The following is a 26,362-nucleotide window of genomic DNA, read 5'->3' on the forward strand; positions in this document are numbered from 1 at the left end:
TGCCAATTTGCCATATTTTCTTTAAAAAAATTGGAAAAGGAACCCAGAAAGAAAAAAGAAAAAGAAAAAAGATTTCCTCCATTACGAAACTTCCTCACGAGTTTGCTTTATCTATTTATACTTTGCCATCAAGTGAGAAAACTCATGAATTTTTTTCTCCATCCCTTAGCTAACTCGTGTCCTCCCATTGGCTACTGGGAGATTCTGGTAATCACACACAATATATATACATATATATAATTATAATTATAAAAGTAAGAGTGACTCCTTAAAGAGACACCACATAGAACGCGTGTTACTTTAATTTAGAACTTCCACAAGTCATAACAGGACAAACATGTGCTATTATCAAGAAAATATTAGTATATTGACTCGTGGGTTGCACGAATTGATTTCAAAATTGATTTCAATTTTTAAAAATAAATTTATTTTTAAACTATAATAAAAAATTTAACAATAATTGAATATTTAGAATTATAAAAATTATATATTAGACTACGTTTAAATAGTTTAGTACAAGTTTGCTACTAATTTTCCTATTTAATTACATTGCATATTAATTTAATCATTAAGATTACTCATATTCACTATAAATATGAAGTGCAAGTATACAATTTAATTTTATTATTACTTTTAAATAATACATTTGTTAAATCCTTACTTTCATTAATTAAATTATTACTTTTTATATGACCCTCATTCGTAAAATTAGAGTCATGTATTAATTTTTTTTTCGAAATCATGGGTGTAGATAAGTAAGCAATTTATTCAACAAATATATATTGAAGACATCATGTTTAGATATATAAATTTTATTTTGCATATCTTTTAAAATATTGCGATCAAAATCCTTATTTTCACATGATTAATTTTATTTTGTAATGTGCTAGTAAATTTATATAATTAGTGTCCTAGTAATAATTTGTATATATGATTAACTAATTATTTTCAAATATAAAATATTCTATATATATTTTAATATTTGTTTATTAAATTATTTATTGTTTAAAAAATTAAGTTTAATTGTTACATTTATTGATAGGATTTATTGTAAAAATTAGTCAATTTTACATATGCGATATATCTTTAAGTAGTATTTTAATTTTAGAAATTACAAAATAATTTTTTCTATTTTTTAATTGCATTAATTCAATAGCATTTATTGAATATCATTTTTTGCTACTCAAACTTATATATATAGATGGGTTAGGAGAGACTAATATACTAAGGTAGCATATGCAAGTTCCAATTGAGTGTTAAAAAAAGAAGAAGAAATGGTTTGTTTTGGTACATAACTACATGACAAATCTAAGCAGCCACTTGCACACCACAGTGTATAAGTTAGTCACATCTAATATTTTCTCGCTATAATCGGACCACATCATTTATGAAATTCAAAAAATTCTTCAGTTATAGAAGTTGAAAAATTTTATACATACATATGATATATATGTCAAAAAATATAGAAAAACTCAGTATTTTTGGATATGCGTCTGCGGAATCTACACAAGAACAAAAGAAAACTCTGTTACCCTATGAAAAGCGGGGATCTCCCATTGTTGTGAAGTATAGAAATGGATATACAACTCATATTTTTAGACATTTTCCGTCTCACGAAAAAAATGAAGAAATTATAACAAAATATGATTAATAAGAAAAAAAATTTAATCAAATATGCACAAATGAAATTAAATCAAAACTAACTTCTCAATGGACAGATTTTAGCCATGGGCAAATTTTTATCTGATCTATACGCTCTTTGCAACGATGTCATGGGTCCCTTTGATATGCCCATCAATTATAATCCGTGCGTACCTTCGAGAGCTTAGGCTCCAAAGCCCTAATTTCACCCACAATATAACTGATCGTCATGTTAACACGAAATAATTAGCGTACTCTAGCATATATACGCTTTAAAAACTTATAATGTAAATCCTTAACAGTACTTCAATGAAATTAACAAGTTGCAGCGTATATATAGATAAAGGGATTTGCTTTCGTAGTTTGATTTGCGTTTGCTTTAATGAGTTCAGAGGTTATTCCGGGCTAGTGTCATACCTATCGAGGCGAATATGACGCTAGCTCTCATGTACCACTTAATAATTTAATACGGTGAATTTTTGGCACACTGTAATGTACGTAGGATCTACTTTCCGATTGTTCAATGTGCTTATTATTACCAAACGAACTTAATCAACGATTTCAAAGAGGTCCGACGACTGAAACACTAGTTTGTATATATACCGGTGTAGTTGGGCTTTTCCTTTGGATGGGCTTGCAGAGGGCCCAAATTTAGTGGGCCCAACACCAGAGCCATTCCACTCTGGTCCATACAACAATTCCGGCCCATGCTGGGGCCCTTTCATGTCATTTCCAAAGAGAGCAATTTTCTACGTTTTGCCCTGAAGTCTCACTGTCATCCTCTTTGCCCCCATATTTATATGTAAGATATAACAGAACTCCTTTCTTTCTTTCTTTTTGCCAGCTTATAAATAACCAGATGTACATCAAGAAGTTCGAGGTTTCATCAAAAGGCTTGCCTCTGCCTTCAAGTTTCGGTTTTCAAGTGCAACTCCACAATAAGAAATGCCTGTCAAGATGCAGTTTTGACGGCTTGTTCTTCAATAGGTGAGAGGAGATCCCCGCCATATCGACTGAGGGTACAATTGGGCTGCATGTGAACTGTGGGTTGTTCATGCCGATTATTTGGACCAAATGGCCAGGTTCCAGGGATCAAATTGATGATGTGTAAAACTACTGGGTGCACAAATGAAACAATGGCAAAACTTCGGGGTGTTAAAAACAATTATCCCCGTCAAAACCCTAGAGTAGATAAAGACCCTGCACTCCCCTTGCTCTGCTTCTTCCTCTGCAGCGCCTCCGTCCCGCCACCGCCTCCGACCCCGACCCCGACCCCGACCCCGTCTTCGCCTCTAGGTTGATCAAATGGTGCGTATGAGCTGCTTCAAAATCTCTGCTTTGAATCGGAGGAGACGAAGGTCTTTATCTTCTACGTGATTTTCTGTTTTGAATCTCTCTCTGACGTTGATTGGTGTTGCAATTGCAGGCCCCGAAGAAGGATAAGGCCCCACCTCCATCCTCCAAGCCAGCCAAGTCCGGCGGTGGCAAGCAGAAGAAGAAGGTCGTCCCAAATTCCAGGCTATGCTTTTTGACACCATATTCCGATTGTTCTTCATGTCAATTGTTGCCCTTTCACAATTGCTAGCTCCGATTAGTTGAAATAGAGGGTGGTGGGATCTGTTCCGTATTTGGAAAATCTGATCTTGGTTCGCCATTTTTGAGTATTAAGCCTTCGATAGGATGCTTTTCGATTGCTTGTTGAGCTTCCTGCTGTTTGTAGTTGTGAATTATTGGTATTTGAAGCTGTGATTGTGATGACTGATGCTACTGCTTGCTGTCATTGGTGGGGAGTAGAAGTGGAGCAAGGGAAAGCAAAAGGAGAAGGTGAACAACATGGTTCTCTTCGATCAGGCAACCTATGACAAGCTCCTGTCCGAGGCACCCAAGTACAAGCTTATCACTCCCTCCATCCTCTCGGATCGCCTAAGGGTACCATCCTTTACTTGAGGCATTTTGTGAATTGCTATTGACCCTCTTGGTATGTGAGCCATCATCATGTCCTGCTCGGGTAGAGTTATCGTTTTATTTGAAGATTGGCAGGGTAGCCAGGTTATTTCTAGCCGACACAGATGTAGTCTGAAAATCTCCCTGTCTTTTGCTTGAAGTAATTTATGTTATGAGCTTCCTTCCGACCATGAGATTGCTTTAACTGACTAGATCAATCACTATGTGCCCGGTGGGATGGTTACTTGACAATCTTCTATCGTGATAGAATATAAGTTGTAAATACGGGAGAGAGACCAGTAGGTTACAGTAGACAGTATGATCAACTTATTGCTGAGCCCTGCACTTCGACCTACCATGTCATTTTTCAGTTCTTATTACTCGGGTATGGTGTAAAAACCTGTTTGTGATATATAACATTAAACAGCTGCCGGTTGTAGCCAAGTCTAATTTAAAGTTTTGGAATGTTGTCATGACATATAAACCACATGCTTGTTCATATTTCTTTCAATGAGAGAATTAATGCATTTCGGTACAATCTCGATTGATTCAACACCACAGATTAATGGGTCGCTTGCGAGGAAGGCAATCAGGGAGCTGATGGCCCGAGGTCTGATCAGGATGGTTTCTGCCCATGCAAGCCAGCAGATCTACACCAGGGCCACTAATACTTAGATTATTATTCCTGGGGACTTTCCTCAGTGTGTTTTCGGTGCATGTTTATTCGGTTACTCGGTAGCATAATGTTCGACTCGACTTTCGGGTCCATCAGAGATAGGACTGGCATCACTGGCCATTCTTTGGAAAGTTCTGTAGTATTTTGTTATCTCCCATGCTGAGAATCAACTTTTTCGTTAGTGATTATATGTTGACCATCGTTTATTTCAGACTTTGTCATTAAAATGTATTAGGTTTATTGGTGCAAGATCCTCTTTTATGAATCTTTTTATTCGGGGGAGATTCAATCAAACGGTGACTGGATCTCCGGTCCAGTATCGAGTGGCCGGCTGTTCAAATATCAGATGAGTAGAGAAGATGATGTAATCACCAACCATTGACGGAAATTCCATACCAACTTCAACTGAGGGATCCTCTTTCACCCCAGTCTGTGATCGGTTCCAATCATCTTAAATCACAAAGAGAAGCTAAATCGGCATGTGATGGCACCATTTTGGCACGTACGCCAACAGCCACCATACGTCGTCGAGAACCTGCTCTCACAACAAGAGCTCAGACTACTCGATCTGATCACACCAACATTACGAGCAAATACGCCCCCAACTACAAACCGTCTTCATTTCATAAGTATCCACCTGATGCTGCAGATCCGATCACACCAATATGACGAGCAAGTCCGCCCCCAACTACAAACCGACTTCATTTCGTAAGTATCCACCTGACCCTGCAGCTTCAGGATTTCCTTCAAGGCCTCGGCATCCGGTCTTGTCGATCGCAAATCCAGCTATTCCTTATTTAATTACTCCAGCTATTTTAGTAAAATTATGCAATATATAATATTTCCTTATCAGAAGGAGATGTCTTATTGCAGGATCACCATATATATGAAGAAGCTGATAATGAGTTGGATATGTGATTTCGAGGTCCAGAAAAGAGAAGATTAGCACTATAGATGTATCGAAATGAACCTGCAAACAGAAAAGAACTGCTGCTAGCGCCGTGATCTTTCTACTGTGAAGAAGGGGACTCCGACTTGAATAAGATTGGTTCAATCAATTCTGTGTTTATTTTCATTAAATAAGTTATTTGATGCGAGTCGAGAAAATCCATGATCTGAGGAGGTTTACCTCTTACTAGGCCAACCTCTATCGAACTGGGCTATTGAGGATACATTCGGCTACTGAATATCACACCGAAGAAGTGAGAGGGAGGGAGGGAGGGAGGGAGGGAGGGAGGGACCTCGAGGTCACTTGTTAGAATGAAGTGCAGTTATCTATGTTATTTCCAGTTGGAGGCAGAAACGCTCGGATATCACTTGTTAGAATGAAGTGCAGTCGGTCTGATACCATATATTGGAAGCATGACAGGATTAGTTCGAACGGATATTGAGATTTGTTCGTCCAAAAGATAGCGAAGTCTGGAAATGAAATTTATTCCAACTATCCTGCCCATGCTATGGTTGACACTTACACTCACAAACTGATAATAAGTCGGTGCTTGAAGACCCAAACCCGTGACAAATAAAACTTAGAAAACAAGCAATAATGACATCTACTTCCAAATTATTTGCCTAAGCCAATTATTTCAAGATCTCACTAGATACCAAGACCAATAAATGATCTTAGTTTATCGAGAAATCTTTTATATCCAGCATTCGCTATACTAGTTCACGGACGCGGATCTGTTATTACAATACGGGAATACAGAACATCAATAGAGGATGCAAAGAACTCGCTTGATCTATGTAGTAGCTTCAGGACCACCCGATGATTGCACAACAAAAGGCATTCTCTCAACCGGAAAGAACAACTAGTTGATTATCCCAATCTTCTGGTTGAAGTGATCACTGCACTTATTAGTTGCCATATTGATCAGCGTCACCGAGGGACCCAAGCTGAGCAGGCGCTTGAGTGGCCAACACCTTGGATGACCCATAGATCGACAGATCGATGCCATGAGCCTTTTCTTTCTCGATCTGGTCCTTTATCCAGAAGTAGGTGATCCTCAGCCCGTCCTGTAAAAGGAAACCGATCAATGATAAAAGTGAGATCACCATTCTATCATGAGTGTGAGTTTCGAAAAGCAGTGAAAGTGTTCTTTTCCCTACACTCAATTTCATCGAGGGGGCCCATCCAAGCTTCTCCTTGATGAGGGTGTTGTCAGAATTCCGACCGCGCACGCCCTGTGGACCAGGAACGTGGTGGATGGGGAGCTTCTTTCTCTCAAAGCTCAAGACTATCTCAGCCATCTCGTCCATGCTGACCATCTCATCGCTTCCAATGTTCACTGGCTCTCTGAAATCGGACTTTGTCAATCTGCACAAATTAATAGGACAGGTTTATTAGATCTTCAGGAATATATTCACTCAGAACTCCTATGGAGATACGACAATTATATTTCGAACCAACTTGTTTGGGATCGCCGGTTATGGGAGGTTATGGAGGGTTTTAAGACTTCTTATACAAATTCTAACCCATTCCCTCTATAACCCCGGACATAACCTGCAGTCCAGACAACAATAGCCTTACTTACCTGAGGACACCCTCGACGCATTCATCAATGAAAATGAAGGAACGGGTTTGTTTCCCGTCGCCCCATATCTCAAACTTATCGGTGGAAGTGATGGCTTTTCTGCAGAAAGCAGCCCCGGCGTGCTCCCTGCCACCTGCAATGGAAGTTACAAGCCAGGTTTTAAGGTTATCTCTTAGTATGAGGAGTAGTTATGTCGTCATGTCAAACATGTTCAGTGACCGAGAACTTACCCTTCCATAAACCAAAAGGTCCGTAGACGTTGTGGATTCGGCCAATACGGCACTCAATCCCAAAGTCCTTAGTGTAGTGCTTGCACAGCTCTTCAGTTACGAGCTTCTCTAACCCGTAAGCATCTTGAGGCTGCATTGTAGTAGGTATAATCAATTTTCGCTTCGAAAGCATTAATCCAGATATATATATATATATATTTAAAATTTAATGCAGATAACTAAAATGGCTCAGTCGGCTTAAAAACTCCAATACGAACGAACCTGTGCTGGCCATGCATCAGATTCCTTCAGGCTAACATTGGTCTCTAACTGCCTGAATTCAGGGTAACAGCAAGAACTTGAGGAATAAAAGAACCTGTTTCCAATAAGAACCGATCGATGATGGAATCCCCTAAATTAATACTGTCCAACAATACTATATGTACCAATGAGAAGGCTTAACAAGAACTATGTATTAAGGAAAAGGTGAATCGAACCGCTTGACTCCATTGATCCTGGCAGCCTCGAGCATGTTGAAGCTGATCATTGTGTTGTTATAGAGGATGAGCGAGTGGTTCGACTGAACAAAGCCCAAGCCCCCGAGTTCAGCCGCGAGATTGAACACATGGTTGACCCCAGAAGTGACCTTCAGGCAGTTATCCATAACTCTAAGGTCCATGAGGTGGAACTCATGGCAGAACATGTCCTCTGTCATGTGCTCATTTTTCTTCCAGTCCGAGGCGATGATGTAGTGGCCCTCGCTCTTGAGCCTGCGGGCAATGTGGGACCCGATAAAGCCTCCAGCACCAGTGACGGAGATCCGGAGCTTCTTGGAGGGCCAGTAGGGCTCCCTCTCGAGGTTCTCATAGGTGAACTCACCGTAGACGCTCTCACCACCACCACTTCCCATTCTGCACATAAGAAAATAGATCACGAAACGAGAACGCCCTTCCAATATTGAACAAAAAGGAAACGGCAAGAAGCGCAATATTGAACAAAAAGGAAAACGGCAAAATTAGAGCTGAAAAAAGTTTTCATCGAGAAAATATCAAATGAGACCAGCAATCTTTTTTCTTTTTCTGTGTGTGACCGATATATATATATATATATATATATATTTTCAGTTACAAGATTGACAATCTTTATAAGCTCCACTAGATATAGCCTGCCGGCCAATAATTGGAAAGTTGAATAACACAACATATTTGGAAGTCCTATCTTGTACGAGTAGTGGATAAAGGCTTTAAAACCATAAATGGGGTTTGTCAACCAGGACAAGGAAATGATTGCTAGAATCTTAACGAACTTCAAAGGGCAAATGAAATAGGAATATTGAAACTGACAAATCAACAAGCAGAACAAGCAATTGCAGGACCGTGAAAAGCATCATCTATCGATCAATATATATACATGTAATGTCTTACCCCATACATTTATTTACGTAATCAAATTTAACTTAACTTAACTTTAATTTTTATGACCTATAAAAAAAACTTTTCAACGATACAATCATTATTTTTTGATCTTTTACTTCAAATTCTTTCTCGTAATTTTTCTTATCTATTATTACAATTAATTTTTTAATATTAAATTTTCTCAATTATTTAATATTTTTTTTTCAATTCAACAACGCAATCATTACTTTTTTTTATCTTCTTTAAATTCTCTCACATATTTTTCTGAATTACTTTTGTCTTCATCTTCTCAAATCTAACTAAATCAAATTAAATCAAACTTGACTACATTACTAAACGCAGCGTTAAGATATTTAGAAAGGTACTTGTCAAAATGTTATATAGTTTTAGGGTTCGACGCTTGCTCTATTTAAATAAGGTCTAGGGTTCGAGTTCTTGTGAATGAAAAAAATCTACGACTGGAAGAGCATTACCCCCTAGTCGAGGTTCATTGGGCTTTTGGAAATTAGGGTACACACTGAAAAAATTGCTATATGGTTAAAAGGGTAAATATATAAATAATATATATAGTCTAATGAATAATGATATAATTGTAAATATTATATATTTAGGATTAAATGGAACTAAGTTATTAAATGCATATAAAATATGAATCTATATATAATTATAAAAGATGGGGCAAATCATCAGAATGTACCACATATGATGAAATAGGTCTCTACTTGCATGACCTTTCAGTCACCTCTAATAAAAAGGTGACAACTGGTGCAATTACATACCACCACCCTACCTCGGGAAGTCAAAAGACATTCATTCATTGTAACCGATAAAAGATATGCATCTATGAAAGATCATAAACATATTTATTACTTGCATTTATAATGGTAAATTTATTATTTGAGATTTAATGGAATTTTGTGTTTAGAAAAAAATATATCTATTTACAGCTTTGTTTTCCACATGGGAAGATCGAAATTTGAGAATGAAGTTGTTCATAAACTATCCTAAACATAACTGTAAAGGTATTCTCGAATCATGAGGTTACTCGACATATTTTGAGGTGTGTGAATTGATATTCTATATTAGTGATTTTATAATAAGTAGCAACCTATTTTTTTTTTCTAGGACAACCAATAAATTTTTTATTATTGAGAGAAGATATAGTGATACAATACATAAAATTTGATATATTTTACATTATTGTTTATTATTGTATGGAGGGAATAATAGATTTTTATTGAATTTTTGAATTAGGGAGGACTTGATAAGATTGCTGTTATGGATGAAATATGAAGGCTGCTTCACATCTTGAGGTTAAGTATTGCATATGTTACTTACCCAGTTGGTTTTTTTTTTCCGTAAAAATTATCGGTTATTTGATTGATTAAGGCATAACTATTGCCCACACAATGTGAGCAGGCCTTTCCCCAACTAAACGTAATGGTCAATCCAAATCCATAGAAAAGAGAGAACCTTCCAGTGTTCTTGTAAATTGTAATGGCAAATCTCGTACTTATAAATCATGTCCACCTTCTAATTTCGATATTTTAAATTGCATATTTTCGACCCGAGCAAAAAAATTTTTTTTGCATATTTTCGAGCCGAAAAAGAAAATTAAAATTGCATGTCATTGAGGATTTGACTGATTTTGTGCCATGGACGTGACAAGGGGTGAGTGCATGTCAACATGTGTACTTTGACGCTGACATACTCCTTGTAGTCTGGTGTTCGGCTTCTAACAGTATTTCCCTTTCTCGAGAGATACATTCCCCGCTTTTGATGGAAAATCCAACCGTAAAATGAGAAAATCCAATCAACTTTATTGATGAAATTCCGAACCCTTTCAGGACGTTTCATCCCATTTGTTTCCATTTGCAGTTCTTTCGATATTCAAGGGCCTGGCACGACCTGTGCTCGAAATTGTTTCTGTTCATGGACAATTTACGAAATATTTTTATTGGATCCAGATTTTTTCTGTGAGACCACCTGCCCTAGTGGGCTCTGGCTTGACATTATAGCAGCTTCAAATATAGAAAAGAAAAATTTGCAGGTTAATAATTAAAAAAATCTCAAACTTTTTAAATTTTAACGATTTTATCCCGAATTTTTTTCTTTAATCAATTAAATCATAAGCTTTCCATTTTATAACAATACTAGCCCTCCGTTAAAATGTCCATTAATTTTAATCAGAATTGCTGACCCGTAATTGACGGTGTCACGTGACTCACGGTGATTGGTCTTGTAGATCCCACAGTTTATAAAAATTTTACAATATTGGAAAATTTTAAAAAAAGAAAAAGAAAAAGGAAAAAGTGACTGTGAGGCCATAAGGGAGGGGGAGGGGAGGTGGCCGACAATGGAATTTGGGGGGTTTTCGATTCCGACCATTGGGAGCCTCGACGCCGGCCCCTACCACCACGATTGGGGTCACCGGCAACCATAATCAAGAGGATGGGGGCCGACGTCGAGCCCCCACCGTCGGCCACCTCCCCTCCCCCTCCCTTTCGGCCTCGCAACCTCTTTTTTTTTTTCCTTTTTTGTTTTATTTTTTATTTTTCCAAAATGTATTTTATTTTTTAAAAATATGTGGAACCCACTCGACCAATCGCTGAGGACCACGTGGCACTGTCAATACACGTCAGTAATTCCGGTTAAAATTAACATACATTTTAATGACATGCTAATATTATTATCAAATTGAAAGTTTGTGATTTAATTGATTAAAAAAAGTTAGGACTAAAATCGTTAACATGTGATAAGTTTGGAATTTTTTCGGTTATTAACCCAAAATTTGTTGGAGGAATATCTTATCTAACGTGGCATGAATAACTAATCAAACATAAATATATATATATATATATATATATATATTGCTAAGAGGTAAAGTATATTCATTATAATCTATCGCAAAAGCGGACAGATAGGAACAATGCCCAGTTAGATATTACAAGAGCGGAATCAAACGACTTATCCGCTAGGCAAACAACAAAGGGAAATAAGTGAAATAATCACTTCATAAAAAAACAAATGCAATTATCATTTGCCATCTTGAAATAGTTATATCCAATCACGACCTTCTAGCTGCATTTTATCATGGACCTCAGTTAAAAACCAAGATGAAGGAGATAGTCCAAAATCCACGATGAAATTCTACTCCATTACAGAGGGAGTTCCACCACAAAGTAGAGTAGATGGAGGGAATTAGGCCAGTATTCGTGCGCAATATTCAATTACAAATCCAAACCCCTAGATCAAACATCGATGGCCCTAGCCATAAAAGGCCCAAACCCAAGATAATCAAACCAAGGTAATCAACGTTATTTTTTTGCCTGAGAAATCCCAATATTGCTATTTTTGTTTTACCATCTAGTCCCCTGGGGATAGATGGTGACATCAAACTAGCAACATTGGGATACCTCAGGCAAAAAAATGACGTTGGGCTAAAACTAAGAATCCCTTCAAACGTTAGGTTATATGGCGCAATTAACCCAAAATAAAAATACCCTATAATTTTAAGGATTAATATAAAAAAAAACTCAAACCTTTCACATTTTATTGATTTTACCATGAACTTTTTTCTTTCATCAAAAAATCATAAACTATCGATTCAATAACGATGTTAACACGGGGTCAATATCTTCATTAATTTTAACGGAAATCATTGACATGTGCATCAGAGTGTCACGTGATGATTGGCCAATATTTTTTCAAATAAAAATAAATTTTGAAAAACAAAAATGAAAAAAATTGAAGGAAAAAAGGTGGTTGATGGTGGAGGTCTCGGCGACGGCCACTGCCACCCAACTGGGGTCACTGGCAACGTCAATGGTCACTGGCAACCCCAAATGGGGGCTCGGTGGCCAGCGTCGAGGCCCCCAAGCCGGAATCGTAGAAACACTGAATTTTTTTTGCTCGAAAATAGGCAATTTTAAATATATAAATTTGGGGGTTCTTCGATTCTGGCCTCTCCCCCAAATGGGGTCGGCAAAAACAATGACTCAAAGTTAGTAATTGCATATAAAGTAAGAATTTATAAATACAAACACTTAGTAATTTGAATATATATGCATAAATATACTTGGACATGAAATATTAATATGATAATATAAATGTCCTCGAGACTTATGCATAAATATGATGACTATATAAAATATATTTGGAGATGATATATTTTAATTTTAATATATCCTCAAACTTATGCATAAGTGTGATATATAAATTTATACTCAAAATTTGTAATTACTAATTTTTTTATCAAATTAGAAAATTGATAATTTTGAAACAGTACGCCACTACTTTCCTTTTGCTTCTCCAATATAGAATTAATACATGAATTAGTCATAATTTTCAAAAAATTTGGATATAATTATTCTATAATGATTTACACAGGAAAAAAAAAGAAATGGTTTCATGAGATTAAAGAAATTTAACTAAAACAATTAAGTTTGAATTATGTGAAGATACAAATATATATTTCGTAAAACTCCTGTGTAGGGCAAAAAAATCTAATATACATATATATATATATGTATACTAAAATGAATTCACCTTAATAAATAAGGGTAAAATAGTAAATGTTGTTAATACGTTTAATATGCAATATATAAATTAAATAATAATTATTACTATTATGAATACCGAAATAAATATATCCAAAGAAATATATTAATCACTTATCGTTATTTCATAATAAATAGATATTCATAATTTTAAGGAATTCATTACTAAATAATTATTCATAATTCTACGATAATTGAGAATTATCTAAAATTTTTAAATTCATTGTTAGGTTTATAAAAGTTCAATTAAGAAATCTCACATCGAAAGTTATTTAAACTCATGAAACTTAATATATGAAATGTGATTGAGAAAAAAATAGTTCAATAAATTTAAAATTTTATAGATTTTATGATTATTATTCTTTCATTAATTAAAACTAAGAATTTTAAATCTTTCTATATGTTATATAGATAATTGAGGTTATGTATATGAAGTATTTTACATGAGCATTTAGCTTGAGCTCTTCAATTAATATTATTTAGTGCAGATTTGAAATTTTACCTCGTTGAAATTTATATAGCATCAACAGTAATTTTATACATGATAATATAAATTATAAAATGATAGCAATTAAAGTCTTTATATCTAACTTCTCATAGTAAAATTTTCTTTATAAATCTGTGCAATGCACTAGTTCAATTACCTAGTACATATGCATACATATATATACATTAAAGATAATAAACGAAAGGCCAATGGGAGGAAAGAGTTTAGGTGTAACGGCACAAGGCACAGACTCGAAATCAAGAGGTCCCGTCTTCGATCATGACCAATGGGACTTATTTTTCTCTGTTGGAGGTGTCTCGCATCAAGTCCGGATGCCTGTAGACCCGTAGACAAGAACGAAGATCAACTGAAGACAAGAAGATGCAATTAATGAAATTTGCCGCAGTAAAATACCAAATGTGCCATGGCAACTTTAACATAGATCATGTAGCAAAAGTGTCGCGACAAGAGCTACAATGTGCCTCTGCAAGTTTTGCTGAGAAAAAAATCTTGATATTTAGTTTCTGTTTTAGTGTAATTTCGTTGTGACTCAGAATATATTTTTTTTAAAATATATTCTAAGGGAGATATTAAGATCTCTTTGGATATATTATGATACATTCTCTTGTAAAGTCTATATAAGGTATTGTACGAGAGTAAAAGGTGGCTTGGTGCCACGAAACCTTGGGGCCCCTTAGGGCCAGTGAGAGAGAGTCTGGGATTACGGGGCTGGTGATGGTGAGATTTTCTCGATAAATTCTCTTGGGTGTTATGTTCTTGAAATCTAAGTTTAGAGTAAGACGATTGAGAGAATTGAGAGATCTTGTTTAGACTCTTCTCGATATGGGTTTGTAACTGGGGTGAGATTGAGAACATCTCTAAGGGTTGTAATATTTTGTTTATCATCTACTGGATTCTCCCGCTCCGCACCGTGGACATCTCCCTCTTTCCCGAGAGTTTTACCACATATGTGAGGTGTTTGATCTTACTTTCTATGTTATCTCATCTCGAGTTTTAGTGATCTTGTCACAACAACCTCAATATTTCGTTTTAGTTTCCTATTATTATGTTAAATCCATAAATCTCTCTTAAAAAAAAAAGCCAAACTAGTAAGCAAACAACAATTTAGGAAACATATATATATCAATCGAATATTATCTTTATTGCCCCAAAAGAAACCATTGCGTCGATTATAATGACAATTTAGTTTCCACCCTCGTATAGTACGGTAATTCTTTAACAGTTTTTTGTATAACCGAAAGTAGTTGATTAACACATTGCTTACAATTGAATACATATATAAAAGAAAAGGATATGTATACATTTGACCAAGCAGACACAATAAACACTATAAATTGTAAGTGCGATATTTTGTATAGTTGTACAGGTTATTGGAAAAACTATAGTGAGTAAAAAGATTTTAAAAAAAAATTTAGTGGCTTATATTTATAAGGCATGTAACACATTGAATATAAAAAAAATCAATCCCCTAACTTTTATATATTTTAATTGACCTTCTCATTATTTCCATAGAGTTTTTCAAAAGTAAAAATAACTTAAAAATTATCACTATTTTATAATTAAATTTTTTCGATTACAAAGAATGCTCAAGATTAGAAAATAAAAAATCTAATATTAAGACATGACGAGTGTTGAATTTGTAACTTTTATATTGTCGGGCAAAGAACGTGTTTTATAGAATTTTTCTGAATAATTAGTTTATTTTATTTTATTAAAAATTTGTTTAATCTCTAATTTTAGATTGTCTTTTGAAGTGCATTTATATTTTGTATGAAACATCATCCTCCTTTCAAAAGACGTTTTTCTTCGAATAGGAAAATATTTCTTATGAACCCCGGCTAACTAAGTCAGCCGCTGGATCGAAAATTGCCCCTATCATTAAGCACTGTGGACGACACCACCACCCCTTTATTGCGCCGCCCAAGTTGGCGATATTTAATTAAGAAATCAAAACGTATTTGACATGTGTCCGAAAAATCTTCTTTCGCAGGCAATAAGGCATTGAAATGCTCCTAACTCATTAAATGGGAGTATTTGACATGCCGGCATTTATCTTCTCTCTAGGGATTGTCGGCAGAATGATTAGGAGGGAATACCATTTCTGTTATAGTCACCGGTGAATTTAAACATGCATTACATGTAAAAAAGTTTTTTGATTAAATTATAAGATGTAATAACTATAAAATACTAAAAAATAAATAAAATTATAAATTTTATTCAAAAAAATATAATTAATTATTATCATTAATTATCTTATTGGTTGATTTAAAAATATCAAATCAATTAATATTGAATTACTTCCTATAATTAAAATATATTTTAATTTCTACAAAAATACAACACTATTCTCGTTATAAAAATTGTAAAATAATGAAATCGATTTTTTTACTAAAAGTAAGTCGATTTACGTTAAAAAGAATTAAGGTTAATATAAAAAGTGAATGTATAATCTTTTAATAATGCAATTTTACAAACTATTATATATTTGTGTCCCATAATTCTAAACTTTTGCAAAAATAGAAATAAGTTGGAAACTAATGAATAATTATAATTAATCTTTCTTTTACGTGTAAAGTGGGTCTAAATGCATAGACAAAGTTACAAACAAAGAAAAATTCTTGGCAGGCCGTACCACACCAAGACAAATTTGCATTTGGTAAGGAAATACCAATGAGGGTTTGCCAAATAAAATCAACAATCAGTTGCTTTTCCTTCATTAAACTGCATTGTAACTTTATTTACATGCATATATTCTATACAAAAGGAAAAAACGCAAATCTCTCTAGTTATCAAAAAATAAAGAGAAAACTATTTAATTTTATACATGTAGTTGTCCGCAACTCACTTAAAATCCTACTAAAATTTTGCTCGTAATTTCATACACATACTATTGCTATACCAATCAATTTGCCCAATCGCGAAGTTGCTCTCACGGTCCGACATGGCTCAAACGGTGTTTGCTAATCGGACCTGGCATCAAAAGTGCTCAAACGACAGCGTTTTGAGAGCCGTTCTTATACACGAAACGACTAACTAGGACGTTGTTTCATCCACTTCCTCTGCCGTGCTGCCCTGCCCTGCCCTTGGAACGACACCGTTCCATCTATGTCCGACACACATTTGAGCGCCAAATTGTCTGCCCTTCTTCCCCCCAATTTTCCCAAATACTCTTGCATATTAACCTAACGTAACACTGAAAATAAATAAAAAATAAATAAATAAATAAATAATCTATATAATTCTCTCTCCGATTAAAGTGCAATCAAAGGTGTATTCAGTCTCCGATTAAAGTTCAATCGAAGGTTAAGATGCATTCGAGGGTTTCCGTGTTGAGTAGTGAACTGCGTGTGAAGCATTTACCAGGTAAAGGCGTAAATTTGTAAATTTGTACTGTGTGAATGGTGCTGTAATCCCCTACTTGGATAGTCTTTCGTTGATTTTATGGTCGTGGTCCCCTGATATTCCTTTGTTTGGTGTTATGTTTGTGTTAGGCTTTTATTCCCCTTACTGTCTGTGGCCAAGAACGAAGATCAACCGAAGACAAGAAGATGCAATTAATGAAATTTGCTGCGGTAAAATATCAAATGTGCCATGGCAACTTTAACAGATATCATGCAGCGAAAGTGTCGCGACAAGAGTTACAATGTGCCTTGGCAAGTTGTGGTGAGAAAAAAAAATCTTGCGATTTAGTTTCTGCTTTAATATAATTTCGATGAAAATCAGAATGTATTTTAAAAAAAAATATTCTAAGAGTGATGTTAGGATCTCTCTGGATATATTATGATACATTTTCTAGAAAAGTCTGCATAAGGTCTTGTACGAGAGTAAAAGGTGCCTCGAAACCTTAGGGCCCTTAAGGCCGGTGAGAGAGAGTCTAGGATTATGGGGTTGGTAATTGTGAGATTTTTTAGATAAATTATCTTGGGTGTTATGTTCTTGAAATCTCAGTTTAGAGTAAGACGATTGAGAGAATTGAGAAATCTTGTTTAGACTCTTCTCGATATAAGTTTGTAGCGAGGGTGAGATTGAGAACATCTCTGAAGATTGTAATTTTCTATTTATCACCTATTGGATTCTCCCGCTCCGCACAGTGGACGTCTCCCTCTTTCCCGAGAGTTTTACCACATACGTGAGGTGTTCGATCTTACTTCCTATGTTATCTCATCTCGAGTTTTAGTGATCTTATCACAACAGCCTCAATATTTCATTTTAAGTTCCTATTATTATATTAAATCCATATATCCCTCTTTAAAAAAAACAAAGCCAAAGTAGTACGCAAACAACAATTTAAGAAACATAATTTTTTTTGTCAACCCGACATTATATTTATTGCCCCAAGCTGGTGATATTTAAGAAACCATTGCCTCGATTATAATGACAATTTAATTTACACCCACGTATAGTGCGGTAATTCTTTAACAGTTTTTTGTATAACCAAAAGTAGTTAATTAACACATTACTTACAATTGAATATAGATGTAAAAGAAAAGGATATGTATATATTTGACTAAGTAGACATAATAAACACTATAAATTGTAAGTGCAGTATTTTGTAATGTTGTACAGGGTATTGGAAAAACTATAGTGAGTAAAAAGATTAAACAAGAAAGGAATTTTTGTGGCTTATATTTATGAGACATTTAACACCTTGAATTTGAAAAAATCGGTGCCCTCACTATTATATATTTTAATTAGCCTTCTGATTATTTTCATAATGTTTTTTAAAAGTAAAAATAACTTAAAAATTATCATATTTTATATTAATATTTTCGATTGCAAAGGAGATTTAAAATAAGAAAATAAAAAATTTAATATTAAGACATGATGAGTGCTAAACTCGTAACTTCTAAGATACCAGGTAAAGAGCGTGTTTTATAGAACTTTTCTGGATTATTAGTTAATTTTATTTTATTAGAAATTTGTTTATTCTTTAATCATAGATTGGCTTTTGAAGTGCATTAATATTTTATATGAAACGTTATCCTCTTTTCAAGATGTGTTTTTCTTCAAATACTAACAAATTTCGTACGAATTCCGGCTGAGCAGTCAGCCCATACATCGAAAATTGCCCCCATCATTAAGCACTGTGGACGACACCACCACCATCTTTATTGCGCCACCCAATTTGGCTATATTTAATTAAGAAATCAAAAAGTATTAGACATGTGTCCAAAAAAATCTTCTTTCGCAGGCAATGGGGCATTGAAATGCTCCTAACTCATTAAACATGCCTGGATTTATCTTCTCTCTAGGGATTGTCGGCAGAATGTTTAGGAGGGAAAACCATTTCTGTTATAGTCAGTAGTGAATTTATATATGCGTTATATGTAAAAAGTTTTTTGATTAAATTATAAGATGTAATAATTATAAAATATTAGAAATAAATTATAAAATTCATTCGAAAAATAAATAAATTATTATTATTATTAATTATCTTATTGATTGATTTAAAAATATCAAATTACTTCCTATGATTAAAATATATTTTAGTTTCTACTAAAATAAAACGTTATTCTAGTTATAAAAATTGCAAAATAATGAAATCGATTTTTTTTTGCTAGAATTAAGTCGATTTACTTTTAAAAAATTAAGGTTAATATAAGAAGTGAATGTATAATCTTTAAATAATGCAATTTTACAAACTATTATATATTTGTGGCTCATAATTCTAAACTTTTGCGAAAATAGAAATAAGCTCAAAACTAATGAATAATTATAATTAATCTTTCTTTTATGTGTAAAGTGGGTCTAAATGCATGGACACAGTTACAAAATTGAAAAAAAAATTCTTTGCAGGACGTACCGCACCAAGACAAACTTGCATTTGGTAAGGAAATACCAATGAAAGTTTGCCAAATAAAATTTACAATCAGTTGCTTTCCTTCATTAAACTTGTTGAGATATGTTGTTCTAAATGAAAAAATTGAGAAAGAAACCACAAGCTTATATGAAATTTGGGTTTAACAACCTATTAGCTTAAGCTTTGAGGTTGCAGATGAGCTCAAGTCTTAGGCCCAATGGATATTTTACTTGGGGTCAGAGCGGGTTATACTTCCGAGCGCTTGTGTGGGCTCACACCATGTCAGATTCTGTTTCGAGGCAGCCAAGAGTGCGTTTTATGTTAATCAGGCCCGAGAGTGGCCCGATCCAGTTTCGAAGTAGCTCAAAAGGTGCACCTCTAGTTAGGTTCGAGTGTGGAGCTCGAGGTTAATTTGGTATTTGTCCCCCCTTACCCGAGCATGGAAGATGATGTCCGACTCGTGATCAGTTGTTAAGGGCGGGTGTTGAGATATGTTGTTTCACATAGAAAAATTGGGAAAGAAACCACAAGCTTATATGAAACTTGGGTACGATAACCTATTAGCTTAAACTTTTGGGTTGCAGATGTGTTCAAGTCTGTGCGGACCCAGTGGGTATTTTACAAAACTCTTGTAACTTTATTTACATGCATATAATCTATCCAAAAGGAAAAAACGCAAATCTCTCTAGTTATCGCGTTGCTTCATCCATCCAATGACATCCCGCCACGAGTATCTCACAACGGCTAGTTTATAAATAAAAATACCCTATAATTTTAAGGATTAATATAAAACAAATCTCAAACTTTTCATATTTTAACGATTTTACCATGAACTTTTTTCTTTCATAAAAAAATCACAAACTATCGATTCAATAACGATGTTAAGAAATTTTCGATGTGTTCATCAGAGTGTCACATGTCACACGATGATTGGCCAATATTTTTTCAAATAAAAATAAATTATGAAAAAAAAAATGAAAAAATTCGAAGGGAAGAAGGGGGCTAGTGGTGGGGGTCTCGGCGCCGGCCACTACCTCCTAACTGGGGTCGTTGGCAACGTCAGTGGTCGTCGGCAATCCCAATCGGGGGCTCGATGGCTAGCGTTGAGGCCTTGAAGGCCAAAATCGAAGAAACGCCGAATTTTTTTTGCTCGAAAATAGGCAATTTTAAATATATAAATTTGGGGGTTCTTCGATTCCGACCTCTCCCCCAATTGGGGTTGGCGAAAACAATGACTCAAAGTTAGTAATTGCATATAATGTAAGAATTTATAAATAAAAATGCTTAGTAATTTGAATACATATGTATAAATATACTTGGAGATGAAATATTAATATGATAATATAAATGTCATCGAGACTTATGCGTAAATATGATGAGTATATAAATATATTTGGACATGATATATTTTAATTGTAATATATCCTCAAAACTTACGGATAAGTGTGATATACAAATTTATACTCAAAACTTGTAATTACTATTTTTTTTTATCAAATTAGAAAAATGATAATTTTGAAACATTACACCACTACTTTCTTTTTGCTTCTCCAGTATAGTAGTAATACATGAACTAGTCATAATTTTCAAAAAAAATGGATATAATTATTCTATAAAGGTATACGACAGAAAAAAGAATTATTTTCATGAGATTAAAGAAATTTAACTAAAACAATTAAGTTTGAATGATGTGAATATACAAATATATATTTCGTAAAACTCTTGTGCATGGCAAAAAAATCTGATATATATATGTATATATATATATATATAAATGAATTCACCTTAATAAATAAGGGTAAAATAGTAAATGTTGTTAATACATTTAATATGCAATATAGAAATTAAATAATAATTATTACTATTATGAATACCAAAATAAATATATTCAAAGAAATATATTAATTACTTATTGTTATTTCATATAAATAGATATTCATAATTTTAAGAAATTCATTAGTAAATAGTTATTCATAATTTTAAGCGAATTGGGAATTATCTAAAATTTTAAAATAAATTCTAAAAATCGTTCTTCACTTTATAAGAGTTCAATTAAGAAATCTCACATCGAAAATTATTCAAACTCATGAAACTTAATATATGAAATGTGATTGATAAAAAATAGTTCAATAACTTTAAGAGTTTATAGATTTTATAATTATTATTCTTTCATTAATTAAAACTAAGAATTTTAAATCTTTCTATAAATTATATAGATAATTGAGGTTATGTATATGAAGTATTTTACACGAGTATTTAGCTTGAACTCTTCAATTAATATTATTTAGTATGGATTTGAAATTTTACCTAGTTGAAATTTATATATTATCAACAATAATTTTCTATATGATAATATAAATTATAAAGTGATAGAAATTAAAGTCTTTATATTTAACTTCTCATAATAAAATTTTCTTTATAAATCTGTGCAATGCACTAGTTCAATTACCTAGTTCATATGCATACATATATATACATTAAAGAGAATAAATGAAAGACCAATGGGTGGGACGAGTCTAGATGTAACGGCACAAGACGTAGACTCAAAATCAAGAGGTCCCGTCTTCGATCATGACCACTGGGACTTATTTTCCTCAGTTGGAGGTGTCTCACATCAAGTCCGAATGACCTGTAGACCCGTAGACGAGAACGAAGATCAACCGAAGACAAGAAGACGCAATTAATGAAATTTGCTGCGTTAAAATACCAAATGTGCCATGGCAACTTTAACAGAGATCATGCAGCAAAAGTGTGGCGACAAGAGTTGCAATGTGCCTCGGTAAGTTTTTCTGAGGAAAAAACTCTCCTGATATTATGATACATTCTATTGTAAAGTCTATATAAGGTCTTGTTCGAGAGTAAAAGGTGCCTCGATACCGCGAAACCTTGGGGCCCTTAGGGCCAATGAGAGAGAGTCTGGGATTACGGGGTTGGTGATGGTGAGATTTTCTCGATAAATTCTCTTGGGTGTTATGTCCTTGAAATCTAAGTTTAGAGTAAGACAATTGAGAGAATTGAGAGATCTTGTTTAGACTCTTCTCAATATGGGTTTGTAATAGGGGTGAGATTGAGAACATCTATGAGGGTTGTAATATTTTGTTTATCATCTACTAGATTCTCCCGCTCCGCGCCGTGGACATCTCCTTCTTTCCTGAGAGTTTTACCACATATGTGAGGTGTTCGATCTTACTTTCTATGTTATCTCATCTCGAGTTTTAGTGATCTTGTCACAACAGCCACAATATTTTGTTTTAGTTTCCAATTATTATGTTAAATCCATAAATCTCTCTTAAAATAAAATAAAAAAAAGCCAAACTAGAAAGCAAACAACAATTTAGGAAACATATATATATATATATATATTGTCAACAGAATATCATCTTTATTTCCCCAAGCTGGTGATATTTAAGAAACCATTGCATGGATTATAATGACAATTTAGTTTACACCCGCGTGTAGCACTGTAATTCGTTAACAATTTTTTGTATAACCGAAAGTAGTTAATTAACACATTGCTAACAATTGAATATAGATATAAAAAAAAAGATATGTATATATTTGAGCAAGTAGACATAATAAACACTACAAATTGTAAGTGCGGTATTTTGTATAGTTGTACAGTGTATTGAAAAAACTATAATGAATAAAAAGATTAAACAAAAAATGAATTTCCGTGGCTCATATTTAACACATTGATTTTGAAAAGAATCGGTCCTCTAAATTTTATATATTTTAATTGAAATTCTCATTATTTCCATAATGTTTTTCAAAAGCAAAAATAACTTAAAAATTATCACTATTTTATAATTAATTTTTTCAATTATAAAAGAAGTTTAAAATAAGAAAATAAAAAATCTAATATTAAGACATGACGAGTTTTGAACTTGTAACTTCTAGATTGTCAGGCAAAAAGTGTGTTTTATAGAACTTTTTTGGACTTTTAGTTAAATTTATTTTATTAGAAATTTGTTTAATCTTTAATCATATATGAAGTTCATTAATATTTTGTATGAAACGTTATTCTCTTTTCAATAGAATTGTTTTTTAAATGCGAAAAAATTTCGTACGAATTCCGGCTGAGCAGTCAGCCCGTACATCGAAAATTGCCCCCATCATTAAGCACTGTGGACGACACCACCACCATCTTTATTGCGCCACCCAATTTGGCTATATTTAATTAAGAAATCAAAAAGTATTAGACATGTGTCCAAAAAAATCTTCTTTCGCAGGCAATGAGGCATTGAAATGCTCCTAACTCATTAAACATTCCTGCATTTATTTTCTCTCTAGGGATTGTCGGCAGAATGATTAGGAGGGAATACCATTTCTGTTATAGTCAGTAGTGAACTTATATATGCGTTATATGTAAAAAGTTTTTTAATTAAATCATACGATGTAATAACTATAAAATACTAGAAAATAAATAAAATTATAAATTTTATTCGAAAAATATATAATTAATTATTATTATTATTAATTATCTTATTGATTGATTTAAAAATATCAAATCAATTAAATATTGAATTACTTCCTATGATTAAAATATATTTTAGTTTCTACTAAAATAAAACGTTATTCTAGTTATAAAAATTGTAAAATAATAAAATCAATTTTTTTGCTAAAATTAAGTCGATTTACTTTTAAAAAAATTAAGGTTAATATAAGAAGTGAATGTATAATCTTTAAATAAGGCAATTTTACAAACTATTATATATTTGTGACTCATAATTCTAAACTTTTGCGAAAATAGAAATAAGCTAGAAACTAATGAATAATTATAATTAATCTTTCTTTTATGTGTAAAGTGGGTCTAAATGCATGGACACAGTTACAAAATTGAAAAAAAAATTCTTTGCATGACGTACTGCACCATGACAAATTTGCATTTGGTAAGGAAATACCAATGAGAGTTTGCCAAATAAAATTTACAATAAGTTGCTTTTCCTTCATTAAACTTGTTGAGATATGTTGTCTTACATGAAAAAATTGAGAAAGAAACCCCAAACTTATATGAAACTTGGGTTTAACAACCTATTAGCTTAAACTTTTAGGTTGCAGATGAGCTCAAGTCTTAGGCCCAATAGATATTTTACTTGGTATAAGAGCGGGTTATGCTTCCGAGCGTTCGTGTGGGCTCACACCATGTCAGATTCTGCTTTGAGGCAGCCAAAAGTGCGTTTTATGTTCATCAGGCCCGAGAGTGGTCCGGTCCAGTTTCGGAGTAGTTGAAAAGGTGCACCTCTAGTTAGGCCCGAGTGTGGAGCTCGAGGCCAATTTGGTATTTGTCCCCCCTTACCCAAGCACGGAAGAGTATGTCCGACTCGTGGTCAATTGTTAAGGGCGGTTGTTGAGATATATTGTTTCACAAAGAAAAATTGAGAAAGAAACCACAAGCTTATATGAAATTTGGGTCCAATAACCTATTAGTTTAAACTTTTGGGTTGCAGATGGACTCAACTCTGTGCAGACCCAATGGGTATTTTATAAAACTCTTGTAACTTTATTTACATGCACATATTTTATCCAAAAGGAAAAAACGCAAATCTCTCTAGTTATCGCGTTGCTTCATCCATCCAATGACATCCCGCCACGAGTATCTCACAACGGACAGTTTATAAATAAAAATACCCTATAATTTTAAGGATTAATATAAAACAAATCTCAAACTTTTCATATTTTAACGATTTTACCATGAACTTTTTTCTTTCATAAAAAAAACACAAACTATCGATTCAATAACGATGTTAAGAAATTTTCGATGTGTACATCAGAGTGTCATGTGTCACACGATGATTGGCCAATATTTTTTCAAATAAAAATAAATTGTGAAAAACAAAAATGAAAAAATTCGAAGGGAAGAAGGGGGCTGGTGGTGGGGGTCTCGGCACCGGCCACTTCCTCCTAACTAGGGTCGTTGGCAACGTCAGTGGTCGTCGGCAATCCCAATCGGGGGCTCGATGGCAAGCGTTGAGGCCTTGAAGGCCAAAATCGAAGAAACGCCGAATTTGTTTTGCTCGAAAATAGGCAATTTTAAATATATAAATTTGGGGGTTCTTCGATTCCGACCTCTCCCCCAATTGGGTTTGGCGAAAACAATGACTCAAAGTTAGTAATTGCATATAATGTAAGAATTTATAAATAAAAATGCTTAGTAATTTGAATACATATGTATAAATATACTTGGAGATGAAATATTAATATGATAATATAAATGTCATCGAGACTTATGCGTAAATATGATGAGTATATAAATATATTTGGACATGATATATTTTAATTGTAATATATCCTCAAAACTTACGGATAAGTGTGATATACAAATTTATACTCAAAACTTGTAATTACTATTTTTTTTATCAAATTAGAAAAATGATAATTTTGAAACATTACACCACTACTTTCTTTTTGCTTCTCCAGTATAGTAGTAATACATGAACTAGTCATAATTTTCAAAAACAATGGATATAATTATTCTATAAAGGTATACGACAGAAAAAAGAATTATTTTCATGAGATTAAAGAAATTTAACTAAAACAATTAAGTTTGAATGATGTGAATATACAAATATATATTTCGTAAAACTCTTGTGCATGGCAAAAAAATCTGATATATATATGTATATATATATATATATAAATGAATTCACCTTAATAAATAAGGGTAAAATAGTAAATGTTGTTAATACATTTAATATGCAATATAGAAATTAAATAATAATTATTACTATTATGAATACCGAAATAAATATATTCAAAGAAATATATTAATTACTTATTGTTATTTCATATAAATAGATATTCATAATTTTAAGAAATTCATTAGTAAATAGTTATTCATAATTTTAAGCGAATTGGGAATTATCTAAAATTTTAAAATAAATTCTAAAAATCGTTCTTCACTTTATAAGAGTTCAATTAAGAAATCTCACATCGAAAATTATTCAAACTCATGAAACTTAATATATGAAATGTGATTGATAAAAAATAGTTCAATAACTTTAAGAGTTTATAGATTTTGTAATTATTATTCTTTCATTAATTAAAACTAAGAATTTTAAATCTTTCTATAAATTATA

At 33.3% G+C, this 26,362-nt stretch overlaps 2 protein-coding genes across 3 annotated transcripts; one reads left to right on the forward strand and one right to left on the reverse strand.

Annotated features, from left to right (window-relative positions):
• Window positions 1–2,803: 2,803 nt before the first annotated feature.
• LOC116198123 (40S ribosomal protein S25-2) lies at window positions 2,804–4,510 on the forward strand. The gene is made up of 4 exons (XM_031528467.1): window positions 2,804–2,949; window positions 3,068–3,142; window positions 3,436–3,570; window positions 4,147–4,510. The coding sequence occupies exons 1-4, from the start codon at window positions 2,947–2,949 to the stop codon at window positions 4,258–4,260; spliced, it is 327 nt and encodes a 108-aa protein (XP_031384327.1). The 5' UTR covers window positions 2,804–2,946; the 3' UTR covers window positions 4,261–4,510.
• A 1,161-nt stretch (window positions 4,511–5,671) lies between these two features.
• Window positions 5,672–8,390, reverse strand: LOC116194366 (GDP-mannose 3,5-epimerase 2-like). 2 transcript variants are annotated; one of them, XM_031523173.1, is made up of 7 exons: window positions 8,348–8,390; window positions 7,502–7,915; window positions 7,287–7,380; window positions 7,026–7,155; window positions 6,796–6,928; window positions 6,371–6,578; window positions 5,672–6,277 (listed from the first exon to the last, which is right to left on the reverse strand). In XM_031523173.1, the coding sequence occupies exons 2-7, from the start codon at window positions 7,912–7,914 to the stop codon at window positions 6,119–6,121; spliced, it is 1,137 nt and encodes a 378-aa protein (XP_031379033.1). In that variant the 5' UTR covers window position 7,915; window positions 8,348–8,390; the 3' UTR covers window positions 5,672–6,118. The 2 variants fall into 2 exon arrangements, with proteins under 2 accessions (XP_031379033.1, XP_031379034.1); XM_031523174.1 differs by having other exon boundaries at window positions 8,380–8,387.
• Window positions 8,391–26,362: the final 17,972 nt, after the last annotated feature.

The sequence above is a fragment of the Punica granatum genome, chromosome 2, assembly GCF_007655135.1.
Source record: "Punica granatum isolate Tunisia-2019 chromosome 2, ASM765513v2, whole genome shotgun sequence".
In the NCBI taxonomy this organism is placed as follows: domain Eukaryota; kingdom Viridiplantae; phylum Streptophyta; class Magnoliopsida; order Myrtales; family Lythraceae; genus Punica; species Punica granatum.

Excerpts from the sequence above, each read along its gene's own strand:
- LOC116198123 (XM_031528467.1), top strand. Across the intron at positions 3,143-3,435 it reads GTGGCAAGCAGAAGAAGAAG|AAGTGGAGCAAGGGAAAGCA; the intron begins GTCGTCCCAAAT and ends GGTGGGGAGTAG. Across the intron at positions 3,571-4,146 it reads TCCTCTCGGATCGCCTAAGG|ATTAATGGGTCGCTTGCGAG; the intron begins GTACCATCCTTT and ends TCAACACCACAG.
- LOC116194366 (XM_031523173.1), bottom strand. The coding sequence starts at position 7,914 with ATGGGAAGTGGTGGTGGTGAGAGCGTCTACGGTGAGTTCACCTATGAG. Across the intron at positions 7,381-7,501 it reads AGGATCAATGGAGTCAAGCG|GTTCTTTTATTCCTCAAGTT; the intron begins GTTCGATTCACC and ends TATTGGAAACAG. Across the intron at positions 6,579-6,795 it reads TGCGTCGAGGGTGTCCTCAG|ATTGACAAAGTCCGATTTCA; the intron begins GTAAGTAAGGCT and ends TAATTTGTGCAG.